At 41.2% G+C, this 18683-nt stretch overlaps 1 protein-coding gene across 5 annotated transcripts; it reads left to right on the top strand.

The window, feature by feature from the left end:
* Positions 1-33: 33 nt before the first annotated feature.
* cnpy1 (canopy FGF signaling regulator 1) lies at positions 34-18379 on the top strand. Of its 5 annotated transcripts, none has more exons than XM_029525428.1 (6): positions 34-106; positions 5436-5547; positions 6941-7056; positions 16968-17180; positions 17563-17665; positions 17913-18379. In XM_029525428.1, the coding sequence occupies exons 2-6, from the start codon at positions 5445-5447 to the stop codon at positions 17951-17953; spliced, it is 576 nt and encodes a 191-aa protein (XP_029381288.1). In that variant the 5' UTR covers positions 34-106; positions 5436-5444; the 3' UTR covers positions 17954-18379. The 5 variants fall into 5 exon arrangements, with proteins under 5 accessions (XP_029381288.1, XP_029381292.1, XP_029381290.1 ...); XM_029525432.1 differs by having other exon boundaries at positions 17617-17665; XM_029525430.1 differs by having other exon boundaries at positions 5436-5538; positions 17913-18064.
* Positions 18380-18683: the final 304 nt, after the last annotated feature.

The raw sequence follows: 18683 nt of genomic DNA on the forward strand, positions 1-18683 counted from the left end.
GAAGAGAGTAGCGTGTACCGTTGTCTTATGAGGGCTGTGAGTAAGTTATCAACCAGGACATGGGGACAACAGGTGGCCAGTGACGCTAAAAACTCACTCCTCATAGGTAAGACTAATCGCTGGCCAGCCGAGCTAAGCTATTTTAGCTTAGTTTACCCCAGATGTGCTCACATTCCAGATGCTAATTTCTGACCGACTGTCGCAAATGCAAGAAGGTAATGAATCACATTTCACGGCTAGAGTTTAGCCCTTCAGTCGTTCAACCCACCGTTAGTCAATTAGTCCTCTTTACGCTTTAAACTTTGTCGATACGACAAGCTGCCTAACCATGAAGTGCTAATGTTTTCTTGGGCCTGTGAACAGCTTCTCTGTTCCTGATAGACCTGTGCATGTGTCCTGAGGTTAGCATGTTATTGAGGCTATGGCTCAACTGTCGGTTCTGGCTCGACAATAGATTCAGGAGCTCCAGGAGTATGAAATATGCAGTCACCTGGTTCTGTAAACCCAGAGAGGAAGTCTACGTATGACTAAACACAACAGAACATGGGTTTTAATATTAACTCCCCCTTTTAACTATCTTGTCTTTAAAGCTTTTAGTTATTATTTAATAAATAAAACAAGATGTATCACATAAATTAATATTTATGTCTGTTCTTGATACAGATTAACCTGAACGTGTGTTCAGGTTAATCTGAACACATGACGCAATGCATCCCAGAAAGCCAACCTGGACCATGTTTTATCTGTTACAAGCCTAAACCACAATTCTTCACACAAACTTTAGAGGAAGTTGTCAGCCACCTTACTGCAGTGCTGGAAATGCCCAAAATTTATGATAAGTTTCAGTGAGTAGGTTTTGGTAGGCTTCTTAGTGCACTGACACTGGTTGCTCTCCATTGATATTTGAATCAAATCAAATTCATTCATAAAGCACCAAGTTGTTACATCATGGCACTTTACATTCAGAGCAAGTTGAGACCAAACTCTTCATGTAGTAAAGAAATGTAAATGATTGAAGCCCAGTACCACTTAACGTGCTAAGTAAATATTAGTTGTAGGTGAAAATAAGGGTTTTAGTGGAAGAAGTAACAATGAGAAATGAGTTGTAGTGTGTAACGATAACTAATGATAACTATCACAGCAGCACGTACTGAGCAAGAACATGGAGCAGTAATGATTCAGCACCTGTAGGACAGAGACAGGAGGGAGAAACAAAGTTAGTGACATGTAATGTCATGATGCACATGCATGGGGGAGAGAGGGACAGAGACAGGAGGAGTGAGAGCGTACCTGGGTGGCTGTGGTGACTTTCTGGGTTTGGTATCTTATGTGTTCCTGCACACAGGGTGGTGGGCATGGGGAGCCGGGGGCCCTGTTGATGCTCTCACTCATATTTAGGGAATGCCCACATGCTTGTGTGGTGTCACTTGCCAGCTTGTGTTGGGCCACATCATGAAGATTTGATGAATCCTGCCTAAAATGGGCTGAACTGTTCTTTCATTACATCATTATGTACACCATCTTTGACTCAGCTCCTCTATTGGGACACCTTCACCTATCTGGACTCTCATTTCTCCAGAAATCTACACAGAAACCCTCATAACTGGCAATGCTCACACACTTGCACTGAAATAATGAAATGTGTAGCTGCAAGACTATAACTGCATCAATCTCATTTAAAGTTGATTAACCCTGTGGTAAACTATGAGGACAAATGCAGACAAAACAAAAGAGAGAGTGAGAAAGAGAGGGGTGCTCAATGCAACCGCCAGCATTCTCAGCCTATAGCAGCATAACCAAAGAGAAACAATAAGTGGTCATTAAACAAACCTTTTAACTGTAGATATGTCATTAAGCCTGATCTTGAAAGCTGCAAGAGGGTTTGCTGAATACTGGGAGTTGGTTCCATGCAGGGGCAATTTTAGGACCAGTTTTAGGGGTGCTGAGCACCCAATGAGCCCTACCACCACCACTTAACAGTTCACTCACCCAATCAAGTTTTGCTGAAGCATCCTCAATATAGGGCTAGCGTCAACCACGTTCCATGGAAGACAGAATCCTGATAGATAAAACATCTGCCTCCAGATTTACTCTTGAAGACTCAAGGAACCACAAGTAAACTTGCATCCAAAGATGAGTGACCTATTGGGAATAATAAGGAACTAGGAAATGTCTGAGATATGATGAAGCTTGGTCATTAAGAGTTTTGTATGTTCGTAAACGAATATTAAATTCTATTGAAAGCAAATGCAAAGAAGCTAGCACAGGAAAAATTTGAAAAATGTCTCCTTTTTAGTTCCTTTTAATATTTGTGTATCTGTATTTCTGAATCAGCTGAAAGCTTGTCAGAGGAATGTTCGGACGTCCTGATGGTAGTATAGAAAGAAAGAATAGATAGAAAGGTTTCAATGCTGGATTTGGAGGGGTTACTCTCAGATGAATAAAGTTTTGTTTGTTTGTTTGTTTTTTTTTTAAAAAGAATTTCCTGAAAATGTGATTTCTTTCTCCTGGGTCACAGGTTATTTTCCCAGTGGAGTTCTTTATTGATGATAACGTTGCTCTTTCTTTGTTCTTTTTTGGTTGGTTTGCTAGAAATCTAATGGATTTATTTCAATGTCAAAGTGGGATAGGGATATCTCTGCAGTTGGAATTGTATTTTGATGTTGAGTAATTCATTTAGTTTTAGTCTTAATTCCCTTAGTTATCTTAGTAGATGTTCCTCTTGGAAGGCGGCATGAGCTGTTTCCAAAGCTCAAATTTTTTTGTTTAATTTTGTGTAATTCTGTTTTGAGATTTTTCTCCAGTTTTTTCTTATATGAAGAATAAGATATTCCCTCACATAAATACTTTTGTGCCTGCCATAGCATGCAGGCTGAGACGTCAGGCTGGTCATTTATTTCACAGAATATTGTCCATTCCTCCTTAAAGAATTTAATAGAGTGGGAGCCCTTCAGCAACAATGTACTAAATCTCCATTGTTTAGAAAGTGGTGTTTTAGTTTTTTGTGTCAGAGTGTGAGTAACTGGTGCGTGGTCGCTGATGGCAATTGGGTGGATCTTGATGCCAAAGACATCCTTCACAATGGAATTACTAATTAAAAAGTGGTCTAAACAGGAATAAGAGTGGTGGACTGGTGAGTAGGAGGTGTATTCCTTCCACGTGGGGTGATATGAGCGCCAAGCATCGCCAAGAGGGGAAAAAAATCTGTCATATACTGCTTTATTATATTGTATGATTGGTAGTTGCGTTGACAAACTGCCCTACTGATTCTGTCCACTTGTGGGTTGAATACCAGATTGAAGTTCCCTCTTACTATAAGTGCTTTGTCTGTGTTTAGCCCACTCTTCTTTGCAAAATTGTGTTAAATCAGCCACATTGGATGGTTTCCGAGCATGAACCGCCTTTTTAAGGTCGGGCCACAGCATTTCAATTGGGTTTTATTTTTTTATTTTTTCTTAGCCATTCAGAAGTGGACTGTTGTGCTTTGGATCATTGCCCTACTGTACAACCCAAGTGCGCTTCAGCTTGAGGTCGCAAACTGATGGCCGGAACACCATGACACTACCACCACCATGTTTCGCTGTTGGTATGATGTTGATGATGATGTAGGTTTGGATAGTATTTTTCTCTGAACAAATAAAATCATCACAGAAAAACTGCATTTTATGTTTACTTGGGTTATCTTTGTTTAATATTTAAATTTTTTGGGGGGGTGTTATTTTCATGAGATGAGTGAAAGCATAATTCTTTTGTTTGCATCCATCCAACCAACACGTTTCCAGTGTCTGTGTGCATCCTCCAACGCAACAGAACAGTAACTTTCCCATCGGAGGATGCTTCACTCTCATTGATTTCAAAAAGTCAAATTGGCTTTCTAACATTAACAATCCAAAGAGAATTTGGTAGTTTCATGAGAAGCCGTATTGAGTTTTCGTGTTGGTAATAAAGAAAGAAAAAGTGTTGCTTGACACTGTCCTGCTGGTCCTGTCAAAATGTAGGGAGTCTACAAGCCCAAATGGTTTCAGCTAAATTACGACTGCACGATCGGTTATTTGGGGAGGTACTAGACGTTTTGACAATGAATTTGGAAAGCAAGAGACGAGATGGAGATTGTTTCTAAACATAGTACAACTTCTCTGTTGTGGGATTATTTTTGTTTCAAGCCAAATAAGAGGGGAGAGCCTGCAAATCTGGAAGAGGCGATTTGCAGGCTGTCAGAAAACGGTCATGGTAAACAGCATCTCAAAAATCACCATCCCTCACAGTTTGCACAATTAAACAAATCAATCAGTGTCCCTCCATCAATGGTATGGCCCCTCCCGTTAGCTGGGCAAAACGGAGTCATTCAGCCAGCAGATGAAATATAAACGTGACAGTGAACGTTCAGCACAGCTGGCACTATTGCAAGCCCAGTGAGGTCCAGCCTCAAGCCAGAGAAGCTGAACCCGCCTGTGTTTTTGGCCCGAAATCTGCTGGAAAAATATCCTTTTTAATTTTTTTTTTTTTTTTAACCCTAACCCTCACACCCTTTTTTCAGAGGACTATATATTTGTATTATTTTTTTATTATTATATTTATTATTATTTAAGATGTTAGTTGTTGGCACTTGTCCATATACACGTTCATATCAACTAAAATGACAAGGGAGGGACACATACACAGCTAGTGTTATAACCAGCTGTGTATGCAAACTGCAATGAGCTTAATATACAATTTCCTGCTTGGGGTAGATGGGTGTGCTGTAGTAGGACAAACTGTAATTTTTTCATATCTGAACCAATCTAGTGTATCGAGTGTAAATTGTCATAATTGTGAATGTGTAGCTGTGTGTGTGAGTGCGTGCGTGTATGTGTGGTGGTGCCGCCGGAGAGGAAGAGAGTGCATGTGTGTGGCCAATGTAACTGCATATTGTAAAATTGGACTGCGAAACATATAAACATCACATTCATAAATAAAGTGTAACACAAAACAACAACAGGAAAAAAAATTGGGTGACATAAATGCACATTTTCCGGGCAAGAGAACAGCATGGTATACCGCGTGTTCATATATTTTTGCATGACTAGCACAGGATTGAAACAAAGAATGAATGAGAGAAATTGATGTTACCTTCATCCATACTATTACCATGCTCAGGTGAATCTGGTGAATCGTGACAAGTTATGTTTGACCATTCTGATGCAACTGGCAGGTTTGTATTATCAATGTAGCTGAATGACTGAAGCTCAGTTAACTAATATTGAACAGATTCAGTAGTTTGGATGTGTGGATACAATCAATATTCCTGAGAATACTGTTATGTTCTTATCCAGATACAATGGATGGGTTATGATTGATTATTTACATGTGAATGACATATCCTCTAGCACTCAAAAACCTGGTGTGATTCAATAGACTGTATGTGCTAATCACTCACCTTGTGTGTGTCCTGTTAGGTTGTCATTATGGCCCCATGGATTATTCAGATGACATTGGTGCTGTTGCCTGTCTTCATCAGCAGCAGCCAGGGGAAGAGGGACAAGGTGCTGTACTGTTCAGGTAAGTCAGGTAAGCTCATTCAAAGGATTCCATGTCCTGCTGCTGTTTTACAAATCTTTCCAGATCCATACAGTTTTCTGATAATATTAACTGCTGACATTTGAACCTCAGGGTTTAAAATGTCTAAGTCTTTAAAGTAAAAGAAAGCACAGTGGTCATCTGATCACAGGTTGTAAATCAGCCTCCATGAGATGAATGATGACTTTATGTCTGGAGTTTGTTATTGTGTGTTTGTGTGTGTGCCAGCCTAGTTAAACAGTAACTATAAAAAACTCTTTGCAAGTTTTTAACACAAAGTTAGTGACTGCGTAAATATTCACCCTGTTTAGTCCAGTATTTGGTAGATGCAGTTTTGGTCACAATCACAGCACTGAGTCTGTGTGGATTGGTGTCAAACAGGCTTGCAAATCTGGACACAGCAGTATTTTCTTTAGCATTCTTCTTTGAAAACTGCTCAGGCTCTGTCAGGTTCTATGGGAAGACACAACTTCTCTGTTGGATCTGGGCTTTGATTCAGCCACATAGAAGATTCATTTTGTTGTCTTCAAACCATTTTTGTGGATATTTCACTGTATGCTTCAGGCCATTGTCATGCTTCAAAATATTTTTTTCCTTAGAACATAAATTTTGCTGTCTTCAAACCATTTTTGTGTAGTTTTCATTGTATGCTTCAGGCCATCGCCGTGCTGGAAAATAAGTTTTCTCCCAAATCAGTTTTCTTGCAGACTGAATCAGATTGTCCTTCGGGATTTACGTATATTTAGCTGCTTTCATCATACCCTCAACATTTGCAAGCCTCCCATGGACTGAACTCCAGGAGATGTTCAGTGACTTAGATATTTTTGTATGTATCCTCATTCTAAGAGTTGTTTAGAATTTTCTTTGTCTTCATGGTCTAAATGTACCCTGAAATACTGAAGAACCAGTGACTGAACCTTCCAGACATATTACTTTCACTTGACGAACATTCACTGCAATCAGATGAATTATATTGACAAGGATTCCTTTTATGAAAGCAATAAAAAGGGAAAACATCATAGGGTGTGAATACTTTTTTATAGGCTGTAAAGTTGTAAGTAGGAAGTTGGGCTATTAGAATTGTGATTTGCTCTGCAACATACTATTGACTTCATCTGCTCATCTGGTAGTTGCACATTGTATTAGTCAGTCTGCCAGCTGTCAAATGGCACAGTCCACCAAACACATTGTAGTGTCACTCTGTGTGTTAATTTTCTAAAATTAGTATTTGTATGTGTGCGATAGTGTATCCTGCTGTACGGTCTGTGATTGATTAATACGTTATTGCCCATTAATATCCTTTCTAAATGGCTCAGTCTCAGCTGATGAATGTATATGTCATTTTTCATTAATGGGCATACTAGCATTTATTTTTATTTCCCAGCTTGCAAAGCAGTTGTAGCTGAACTGAACTATTCAATCAATAAAGTGGACCCAAAGAAAACCATCAACTTGGGCAGCTTCAGACTCAACCCTGATGGGACCATGAAAGACAAGAAGGTACACTCTCTTTCCCATTTCCCCCGTCTCCTGTGCCTGCATAGGCTGAACCACAGATCTGCAGCCCTCCTCTATGAATCTAAGATACAGGAGTCCATGAGAACAATAATAACAGACACAGACAATTGATCAATCATTTTATCAAAGATTATATAATCGTGTCAACAGCAATTTATTATCAACAATGATATAATAGGTTATCGATGTTGATACTGACAGTAATATCAAGTATATTATTCTAAATTATATCATTATTATATGAATATTGTCATCAATAAATATATCAATCTAGGCAACACAGTGGCATAGTGGTTAGCTCTTTGGCCTCACAGGCTGATTTCCAGCCAGGGGCCCTTCTGTATGGGTGTAGGTTTCCTCCAGGCACTCAGGTAACCGCCCACTTTCCAACAACATGCATGTTGTTGCAACATGCAATGACTGGAGTCATTATGTTTGTGAGTGTGTGTGTGTGTGTGTGTGTGTGTGTGTTCTGTCCCCTATGTAAATAGGTGTGTTCCATAGCTGGTAGCTGATTGGTGGATGAGTTCCAGCCTGGCCTGTGATAAGCAGACGACCAGAGTCACTGCGGGTGATACGGAGGGTGACGCACGGGGGGCAGAGCTGAAAGCAGCGGAGGCTGCTGGCATGCTCGCTGCTGGTGTGGAGCCGAGGCCAATCACAGATCCTCTCATGAGCAACATGACCACAGAAGATCTCCGCATAGCCCTTTAAATAAAGGAGGCAGAAACCATAAACAAACAACTGGAGGTGCAAGCCATGCATCGGCGCATAAGGGCGCTTGAGCTTGAAAAAGGAGCTCCTGCAGTCTCCACCCCAGGGGATCTTTTTGGCCGCAGCTCTGTTTCTGCTCCCGCTTTTGACATTAGTATGCACATTGCGTTAGTTCCTCCTTTTCGTGAGTCCGAGGTGGACTCATATTTCAGTGCTTTCGAGTGGATAGCTGCCGCCCCGAGTTGGCCCAAAGAGTTCTGGTCACTTCTCCTCCAGTGCAAACTAGTGGGTAAAGCCCAGGAGGTCTGTGCCAGTCTATCAATTGAGGATAGCCTTGATTATACTAAGTTAAAAAAGACTGTGTTGCTGGCTTACAGGCTAACCAGACATAGTTTGTGCGCAACAAGAGTGTTTTGTTTGATAAATGTTGCCATGCGTGTAATGTGAAAACGGTGGCGGACATGAGAGAGCTCATTTTGCTTGAGGAACGAATTGTAGTTTATCTGAACGAAAAGAAAGTGGCGTCCGTAACCAAAGCAGCCGTGCTGGCTGACGAGTTCATTTTGACTCACAAAAGTGTTTTTTCTATGCCAGCACCTCGTGCCCTGCCAGAGCGTCGAAACAGATCTCCAAAGCTGATGCGTAAAAGCACTTCACCGAGTGAGAGCCACGAGTGTTTTTATTGCCACAAGCCAGGTCATTTGATCGCTGTCTGTCCGGCTCCTAAGAAAAAAGGGCAACACAAAACTGATAGGTGTGGGTTCTATCAACACAGCATCCCCACCTGAAAAGTGCATAAATCCTTTACTGGAACTAGAGGTGAACGCGGAGGTTGACCCACGTTTCATACCGTTTGTGTCACTAACCGGTGAGGAATTGGATAAAGTACCAGTGACAAACCTGCAAGATACTGCCGCCTACTATTCGTTTATGCTGGCTAGTGTTCTACTGCTTTCAGATGTAATTTCTTGTGGTTCAGATTTGCTAGTGTGGGGAATTAAAACGAGTGAACTGAATGCCCCACTGCATATGATCCATTTGCATTCCCCGCTTGTGTCAGGACGGGTGAAAGTTGCCGTGCTCCCACGGTTCCCGATTAGTGGCATTTCGTTTATTTTGGGGAATGATTTGGCCGGAAGAAACGTGTTTCCTCTGCCCAAAGTTGTGAGGGATCCCACTTCGTCTGCTTCCTGCCTCGCCTCTGTCTCTCTGGGTGTGTCTGTGTCAAATGTGTTCCCTGTGTGCGCAATTACGCATGCACAGGCTCAAAAATTGAGTGACATTGTTGATTTGTCGGAGTCATTTATGGCTACTGTAGACGAAGGGGAGCGCTCCTTTTCAGTGTCCCCCGCTGCTAAGCGCGAAAAGGTACCAAAAGGTGCCATTGAGTCTGACCTCTATCCTACTGACACAGACCTGAGTTTGAATGTAACACAGGAAATGTTGATTAATTCTCAGAAAAATGATCCCACTCTGACTTTGTGTCTGTCCTCTGTTGTAGCCGCCGAGGAAGACAACAAACCTTGCGTGTTTTTCCAAGACAACAGTGTCTTGATGAGACAGTGGAGCCCTGACTCCAGCAAGATACGTGTTGTAAATCAAGTGGTTGTACCAAAAGACTACCAAGCACAAATATTAAGTCTGGCACATGACTCCAGTTTAGCTGGCCATCTTGGAGTAAAAAAAGACATACCATCATGTGTTGCGTAATTTTTTCTGGCCAGGAGTAAAAACTGACGTAGCACACTATTGCCGCACCTGTCATACCTGTTCCTCCGGCCCCCTTGCATCCGATTCCGGTGCTTGGGGAGCCGTTTGAACAGGTGTTAGTAGATCTCTCTCTCTCTCTCTCTCCCACTCTCCCACTCTCAACCCAACCGGTCGAGGCAGATGGCCGCCCCCCTTGAGCCTGGTTCTGCTCGAGGTTTCTGCCTCTTAAAGGAAGTTTTTCCTTGCCACTGTTGCCAAGTGCTTGCTCATCGGGGGATCTGTTGGGTCTCTTTAAATAAATTTATAAAGAGTTGGGTCTAGACCTGCTCTATATGTAAAGTGCCTTGATGTAACTTTGTTATGATTTGGCGCTATACAAATAAATCTGATTTGATTTGATTAGATGTGTGGGTCCATTACCTAAAACCAAATCTGGACATCAGTATATATTGATGGTGATGTGCGCTGCTGCGAGGTACCCCGAGGCCATTCCCACTCTAAAAGCGAAGCCAGTTGTGAAAGCTCTCACAAACTTTTTTTCAACTTTTGGCTTGCCTAAAATCATTCAAAGTGATCAAGGTACCAATTACATGTCCAAACTGTTTACTCAGGTCATGAAAGAGCTGAGAGTTAAACATATAACATCAAGTCCATATCATCCAGAGTCTCTGGAGAGGTTCCACCAGACGTTAAAATCCATGGTGCGAAAATTCTGTTTTGAGTCCAACAGAGAATGGGATGAGGGCCTCCCTCTTTATTTAAATTTAAATTTAAATTTTTAAATTTAGCTCAAAGCCAAGCCAAAATGAAGTGTCGATATGATAAAAAGTCTGTTCTCCGTGTGTTTCAGCCAGGTGAAGAGTTACAGTCTCGGTTTTCAGGTCCATACACGGTGGAAAAAAAACACAGACTATGTTGTTCAAACCCCAGATCGGAAAAGGAAATCCAGTGTGCCATATTAACATGATGAAACGTTATTTTTCCAGAGTGTATGATCCTTCGCCACCTCCCGCTGCGCCTCCTCAGTACCACCTTGTGGATGATGGGTTAACAGAAAATAGTACTTTGTTGCCGGCCGCTCGTTTGAGAAACTCAGAGATATTGGGTAATTTGGAGGGGATTTTGTCCCATTTGTCCGTTTCAGGCCGTTTCGGATATTGTAGCGTTGATTGAGGATAACGTGTTGCTTTTCTCTGGCCATCCCCGCCAAACATCTGTCCTGTACCATGACATTGATGTGGAGGGCCACAGACCCATTAAACAACATGCATATCAGGTTAACCCCACTAAACGGACCCTGATGCAGCAGGAGGTGAACTATTTGGTTGAACATGGGTTAGCCGTTCCCAGTGACAGTGCATGGAGTTCACCCTGTGTTCTGGTTTCGAAATCTGATAACACTCCTTGTTTCTGTACTGATTACAGGAAAGTAAATGCCGTCACAAAAGCCGACTCTTTTCCTTGGAGGATCGCATAGATCGCGTAGGCTCCACCAAATATAACATAACATTAGGTTGATTGGTGACTCTAAAATTGCCCATAGGTTGATCAGATTTTGCTTAGTTATTGTAAGCCTCAATATATTTTTATTTATAGCTTAATTTGTATTACACAAAGGTAAGAGCAAGCCAACTGGAAAAAACCTGACCCATTGAAGAAACGATAAAAATGAGAAACATGATGCAGGCTACATGCAGCCCTGTCTCGTCACACAAGCACCACTTCTGTTACAAATCAAGTTTTTACCCCATAACCCCATAAAGTGGTGCAGAACATTTGGGCTATAAAAAGCTATTTTAAAATGATGATGTAGTATTGTGGATATAGCCTAACTTATGCAAGACTTGGCTTTTATCGCTATTAGGTAAAATGATTATCTTACTGGGGGACTCGATTAGGCAGTTGTAAATATCAATGTATGTCACCTCTGGCCATTCAGTGGAATCATTTCTCCATGAAAATGAAGGCAAACAGAAAGGACAATGAGAAAGACCCACATATGTGAGTTTTTCATTGTACCGTTTTTCTCCAGTATAGATAGCGTGTTAAAATAATCATCTGACATGCTGAAATAATGTTTCAAGGTAAGTACTGGATAGTGTATTTAAAATTGTGCCGCAGATTGTTTTCCCATCTTGTGGGTGGGCTGAAGACATTTGGGTTTCAGATAAAATGATGAATATGACACAAAAGTTCATAATTCCAGCTTTTATTTTGTGGTTTTTACATCTAGATGTGTTAAACAACCCAGGAAAGATTACCTTTTCTTTGAACCCACCCACTTTTCAAGTGAGCAAAAGTATTGCAACATGTGACTGATGGGTGTTTCTAGTTGCGCACTTGTTGCCTTTCAGATTGATTGCAGAGACATTAAATAGTTCTTGTTTTTGGCTTTGGGTTTCACCTGTGAAAACTGCATTTTCTGTTAAGCAAACATGAAAACCAGAGAGCTGTCTATGGGAGAAAAGCAAACCATTTTGGTCCTGAGAGGTCCTGTTGTATACTGAACCCAAATGTCTTCAGTATACAACAAAAACAAAGGAATTGAACTTGCTGTTCCAATACTTTTGGACGGGACTGTACATCAAAAACTATAACTATGATTATATCAATCATTAAGTTAATAAATAGAAATTGTACATATATAGAAAAAGATTCACACATAATGATATACACCAATATTTAGGTCAATGATTTTAGCAACATTAATATCAGTGTTAAGTACGATAAGTTCAAAGTAGTTCTTATCTGCAGTTCTGTCAGCAAGTATATCCATGAATAAATTGACAAATATCTAAATTATTATGAGTATTGATTTTGATGAACATCTCCAGAATCCATCCATCACATGCAATATGATGTATATCTAGTGTTTCAGAAGCCTCAGGGTGCCCATCTTTACAACAGGGCTGCGCTTTATCACTGAGGTTGATAGACACAGTCATGCTAGATGCTAGTCATAACTTTGGTTTTTTTTTCTCCTTCTGTTTGGACGGCCAGTAATAGCCACTCTGGGCTGAGAAAAGCACATCTCAGCAAAAATCGATAAAGGCACATCTAAACAACAGTTTGAGGCACACTCATAACATATTTGTTCAGGTTAGATTCAGATCAGATTAGGGAGTAACATCACTGTCCTAATAGAACCCTTCCTGAGCGATGTGGACCTGGTTAACCCTCCATTGTCAGCAAGCGCAATGATAGTCAACGAAATATACGTCACTATTTTTGCAGCACAACTGATCAAAATCTAATCAAACTGGAGAGGATGGAATTTTTATGAAAATAAAACGCTGATGAATTACTAACACCATATCCATTGTGGTAATACAATCCTTCAGGTCATATTCTCCAAAGGAAAGCCAACGAAAATAACTAATCCCTAATAATTGGAATATATAATGAACATAATATAAATGTTGTGAAGTTTGCTAGACATAAAAAACAAAGTAGGTTGAAACATGAGGGTGGTCGCATTTAATATAATTTTCTGCCCTGTACTCACATTTACATTTATACTGAATGTCAACCTCCAATGTTCTACCAGTACAGAGAAAAATAAGTTGATAAGATGTGTGTTACCTCAATGTGCCTAAGATGCCTCCATTCTAATGCTCCGCTGATGCCTCATGATTTCTGTGTCTCAAATTTCTTATATTTTTCTGTTTGCCGTGATTATTTTCCTTGACTGCTTCCTTAACTATTTGATTATTATATATTATTATATATGATTATATAAATTTTACAAGTGCAATAAAACATAAAACATTATCATATAATCTATTTGTAATTTTAATCCAATTAACCATATTGTTCTAAACCTTACCAAGTCATGACATCATAGTAACCACTGCAACAAAGGCTATAGGAAAGCTCCTGACAGTACAGTCTGCCTCCCTAGCTAGGTGTGTTATTCTAGGACACAGCGCATTACACACTTATATTGGAGGGTTGTTAGCTGTTTGATTGATAATCACTAAAGGTTAATGATTGTTGTGTAGTGAAATTATTTATGATCTTTATTTTTACATTGATCTCAAGGATAGCACATTTTGCTGGCCCTACCATCCACCTGCTTTATTGTTTGGTCCATCAAATGAGTCTAGAAGAAGCCAAACCTTGATCCTTTGCCCTTCCAGCTCCCTCCTTTTCAGTAGCTTTTGACCTGGTGAGAATCAGAGAGGGAGGGATGTCACAGCTTAGATGCCATCACTGAGGAGGATTTTCAGGTTTTAAGTCTCTGCTCTTTGGCCCCCTCACAGTGGGACTTCCTGGGCCCATGGGGCTGTTTTCTACCACAAAAGTTAAACCTGCCTGCTGCAACAATGACACATTTAAGGCCTCCAAAGACATTGAACTTAGTTGGCACAGCGAGATGTTCTCATAGTGACCGGTGGGAAGTCATGCATTGAGAATGAGAGGATTCACAAAGGCACACTGACACAGTGACACATAATATCATGGCCCAGAAATGTGTGTGACTTAGGTGTCATCCAGAGAGGTTTTGTTTCTCTTTGCTGTTGTCTTAAAGGAACAGTTCAAGACACATATGCAAGTCTTCACTTTCTGAATGGTAAAGGAATCACAAAATTTATCGAAGACTTAAATAAAAAATGGTAAATTAAATTTGAGAGTGATGATTCAACAGAGAAGTTTTAACTTTAACGATATGTTAATGGTGTCCCACTTTTTAAACAGTTTTTTAATAAATACGTAATGGTTTCAAAAAGTTAGCTAAATGTTCATGTTTTACATACCATAAGCTAAATGAACAGTAAGTGGCTTGGATGCAGTTAACTACATGTTACTTGTTAATAAAGTGACATATTGTTAAGATTGCAAGACATCAGAAGCAGAGTGGGTCAAGACATGGAGGTTGGCTTTTTGTATTTGTCTGTGGTAGAATCATCTGCTCTGTGCTCATATTTACATTTAAACTAAGTGCCAGTCCTCAGTGTTCCCTAATGTAGTTGCACTCTTCACCCTTACCAAAGGGTTGTTGTTAGTTCAGGGTTGAGCAACCACAATATTTGCCAAAAATAATCAGTGTCATTTTTTTCCATATTGTGTAGCACATATTTTAGCCGAAATTTACAGTTTAGTTACTAGCTTAAAAAGATCAAAACTACATGTTAATAGTTTATTTAACATGAATTACATGTTATAAAGTTCATCTCTGCAAGACACTTTCACCTGAACAACTGATAAATACTCAAACAAGATTATCATCAGCGCTGGTGGGCATTGTCATACGAAGATTGTCATTGTCATATAACCCTAACCCTAATAAAACTGGATTTGAAATTTAAAATAAAACTTATTTCCAAATCTCATCAAACCTTGATTTAAAGAGAGAGAGAGAGAAAAGCCTGCTCTCCCCCCACCCGACAATGAGACCATGTTGGGCTATCTCAGCCCGGGCTTGGGTGTGAGTCATTATCATGCCAGGCTACTAAATGGTTTGGAATTAACGCCCTTCCCTGCCAGTCGCAGCCTTGTGAAAAGGAGCTGTCAGTCACCATGTTGTTTGAAGAAAGAGATTGGGGGTGGGGGTGTAGGGGGTGCAACCAGTTGGGCCAGAGAATAAGCTTCTCAGGGATGCTAACCTCCATTCAATTCCCATTGGAGAGGGAGCCATTATTGCACCACTTTGGACAGGGGCCTTTCAGTTTCATTGTCCTAGTTATTAAAGCCAATTAAAGTTCATAAATTAATAATAATTTTTCATGAATGTGCAGAGTGGAGGGAGAGGCTAGGTTTCATTTACACCATTGAAAACATGGATTAGTGAATAAAAAAAGGTTTTACTTACTATGGCAAGAGAGAAATACTGAGTGTGTAGCAACTACTTTTGACATGAGAGTAAAGACCAGTTATGATATGAGGAAGAGGATGGAGGACAACTGAGACTGAGAGCAGCATTTAGAGAAGGACAGCCCTGTGTAGACTTGGTTAGCTTGGCTAAGCATCAAGCAAGTGAATCTTCCTTTGTCAAAAGAAAATACATTAAACTGCCAAATAATGATTATTTCCTGTTATTATAGTATTTTTTTTTGTTTTGTTTTGTTTTGTCAAAACACAAATGAAATGCAGCTGATTCTCAGCTCATTTGCAGCTAGTTACATTAAAAAGATCTGTACAAAGCCTTAACTATGGTAGGTTAGAGTCAAAACCCCAAACCCCAAAACCTTTTTCTGAATGTTTGATACTGTGGAAATGTCTGAACAATCGGTACATCTCAGCCAAATGTGGAAACATAAATTACAAAAACTATAGAACCAAAGAAGGCAAATGAAGTCCGTCGCCTGCCAACGTAAGTCTCAGTTCAAACTGTTGAGAAATGGCTGTGATCCGATGAACTGTCTGGTCTTCCTGTATATTTTTTAATTATTGATACCAGTCTCATGGGTGATGATGAAAATACTCTGACATTTCCTCTCAGTCATCCGGTGGATAAAATGTCAAAGTCATCACAGGCAGGTTTTGATTGACAGGTGAACCTCATTTTCATTGGCAGGCATGACCTACATCCATTGGAGCTCGCCCTTTGACCTTTGACCCTGTGCTGTAACACACAGTTGACTTCCTTCCTGTTGCAACACAGCAGTGTCAGGGATCCATTTTTGCTGAGCCAGAAAACACAAATGGTAGAGAGGCCCTTTTTGTTTCTGTGTGCAATGTATACAAAATCAAGTTGGTCACAGGACAATAAAGCTGTGTTGTTACAAAATCTAGCTCATCAGGACATAAACACCCACTAAAGTAAAAAAAAAAAATCCCCCCTTCCACCTTTTGACCAGGACACTAGATTTCCTCCTTTGATTCGAAGAGGATTGAGGTGGATAAATGCTTGAAAGTAGCACCACAGGAAGGGAAGATGTTGGCATGAAGGGGATTGTAGTGGGGGTTCAGCCACACTGACAAGATGAGCTTTTTACCCTGCACTTGGCTTCTGTTGAGACCTCCTGTTCCCTATCTTCTCCAATGACCTCACCCTTCTCAGGAAACCAACCTCTCCCTTTTGGCTTTTATATAACCTGGTCAAAGAGCACCACCCTGTCCTCACCCCTTCACCTCCACACATCACTTTTGTCACCCAGTATCCCTTTAGGACTGTTGGAAGCAGTACACTGCACCTGTATTGACCTGTCTAGACTCCATTGCATCCCGAGGGGGAGGGGGGCTGGATGGAGAGGCGTGAGGGTGTTCACACAGGTTAAAAGTCAGTGAGGATAAAGAGACCATCGGAAACAGGAGGTCACAATGGTGAACCCCTCTGAAGAACACCATTTCTCCTTTCTCATCAGAGCCTTTGTGTTGTTCAAAAGAAAGTATTCTCTTTTCAGTTTGTCTGCTCCACGATGTGTGTTCATCATCTGTGTGATGCAGTAAATGACATGGTGAGGACCAGTCTCAGGACTTTTGTGGACTCTGCCAGCTGATTGTCAGCACTCTCTGTTTTTGACCAGGTACCTCTTGCTCGCTCAGAGACTCACCTCAGTGAGCTACTGGATGGGGTGTGTCGTAGCATGAGCGACTACGCCCTCCATGTGGACCCTGACACGCAGCATAAACAGTACATGAGATTTGCCCCCAGGAGCAAAGGAGTCCCTAGGGACTTCCCCGACTTCAAGAACTTCCATTTTGACAAGCCTGATGTGTCAGAGGCCCTGAAATTCGCAGTGAGTTCATAATGAAATGATAAACCCTTTCTGTGTTCGACAGAATACAGCTGTAACAGTTTTGACAGAAAAGGGCCAGCCTTAGAAAACCAACAAATGCTGTCCTATTACTGTGTATCCATGCTTGCATGTGCGCATATCTATGTGAATATTAATCTGACTTTTTTCAATCTCTTTGAAAAAGCTTGTCACCTCAAACAATCAGTGTGTACAGGTGATGTACAGGTACTTCCCTTATCTTGAATCAGGATCTTTGCCATATGACCACCAAGCTGTGAAAATGCCACAGTTTGGCAAATGTACAGAGAACATGGCCACCAAGGCCTTGCTCTTCACTGTGTTGGGGAAAATGAGACAAACTAGATTTGTGTCTGTATGTCAGTGTGAAACAGTGGTGGAGGAGCTGGAGGACGATATCATCTCTCTGTTCCGCCAGGACGTGGAGCAGGAGCAGGTGCAGGAGGAGCTGTGCAGTCGAGTTTCAGGTACACCTTAATCAAAAGCATCAGCCCAGGTCTGACTCCACTGACTGGGATGTTAGCTTCAGATGGCCTGAAGCTAACAGCTAACATCTCTGTGTTAAGATGCCTTTAAAGTCACTGAATATTGTTTAACACAAGCTGAAATTACCTGATGGGTTCAGTCTCCATCATGTGACATGTCACATATCTTTTCTCCACCGATGAAGACAGAAAGTCAACCAGGGCATCTGTGTTTGTCTCTGTATTTCAGACTTCTGCAGATACAGCAGCCACACTACTGAGGAGTTATAGTGCCTGGTAGAGCATCACCACAGACTTCAAGCTAATCTATTGTGAACTTTTCAATAAAAAGAGGTCTTGACAAACTAAATAGTGCAGTTAAATTTTTGGCTCAGGGTTGAGATGGACGCTCTGCACCCTGCACTGTCAGAGGTCAGGTATCATGTCATCAGCTGCTGGCTCTTAGCGTCAAGTGATGCAATAACTCAGGGATTGTGTTTTCCCCAAATGCAGACACAGACAAACATGGATTTGAGCAAAGCAGGTTTTATTGCCGGGTAAGTGGGGAATGATGGTGGAGGAAGCAGGTTGAGGCAGAGACCTACAGGGCTGAGATGAGTGTGGGAGAATGGCGAAGGCAGGCAGGAGTAAGCAGGTGATGGTGGGTTGGAGTCCTGGCAAACAGGCAGGCAGGAGTGCTGGTCTGTGAGTACTGGTGAGAGAAACAATAATTTAGGGCGTAATAAAACTTAGAAAGCTCTCTAGATAGGAGAGAAGCCTGAAGTGTCAGCTACCACTGAAGTGGCAACAACGATCTAGCGATGAGCGGGTGGAGAGCTGGGGTAGATATGCTGCAGGCTGAGGAATTGAGAGAGACTGCTGAGCAGACTGGGAGAAGTGCTGAGTTGATTGCAGCCAGGAGTTTAGAGCAGGGAGCCAGGAGAGCCATGCCCAACACCCACACCAACCCAAACAAAATAAAACAGAGAGAGACAGACAGGGGAGCCTGGGAACACAGGAA

This window comes from Echeneis naucrates, chromosome 17 (genome assembly GCF_900963305.1).
Source record: "Echeneis naucrates chromosome 17, fEcheNa1.1, whole genome shotgun sequence".
Taxonomy (NCBI): Eukaryota; Metazoa; Chordata; class Actinopteri; order Carangiformes; family Echeneidae; genus Echeneis; species Echeneis naucrates.

Coding starts and splice junctions, on each gene's coding strand:
- cnpy1 (XM_029525428.1), top strand. CDS start 5,445: ATGGCCCCATGGATTATTCAGATGACATTGGTGCTGTTGCCTGTCTTC. Junction 7,057..16,967: donor GGACCATGAAAGACAAGAAG/GTACACTCTCTT, acceptor GTTTTTGACCAG/GTACCTCTTGCTCGCTCAGA. Junction 17,666..17,912: donor GCTGTGCAGTCGAGTTTCAG/GTACACCTTAAT, acceptor TCTGTATTTCAG/ACTTCTGCAGATACAGCAGC.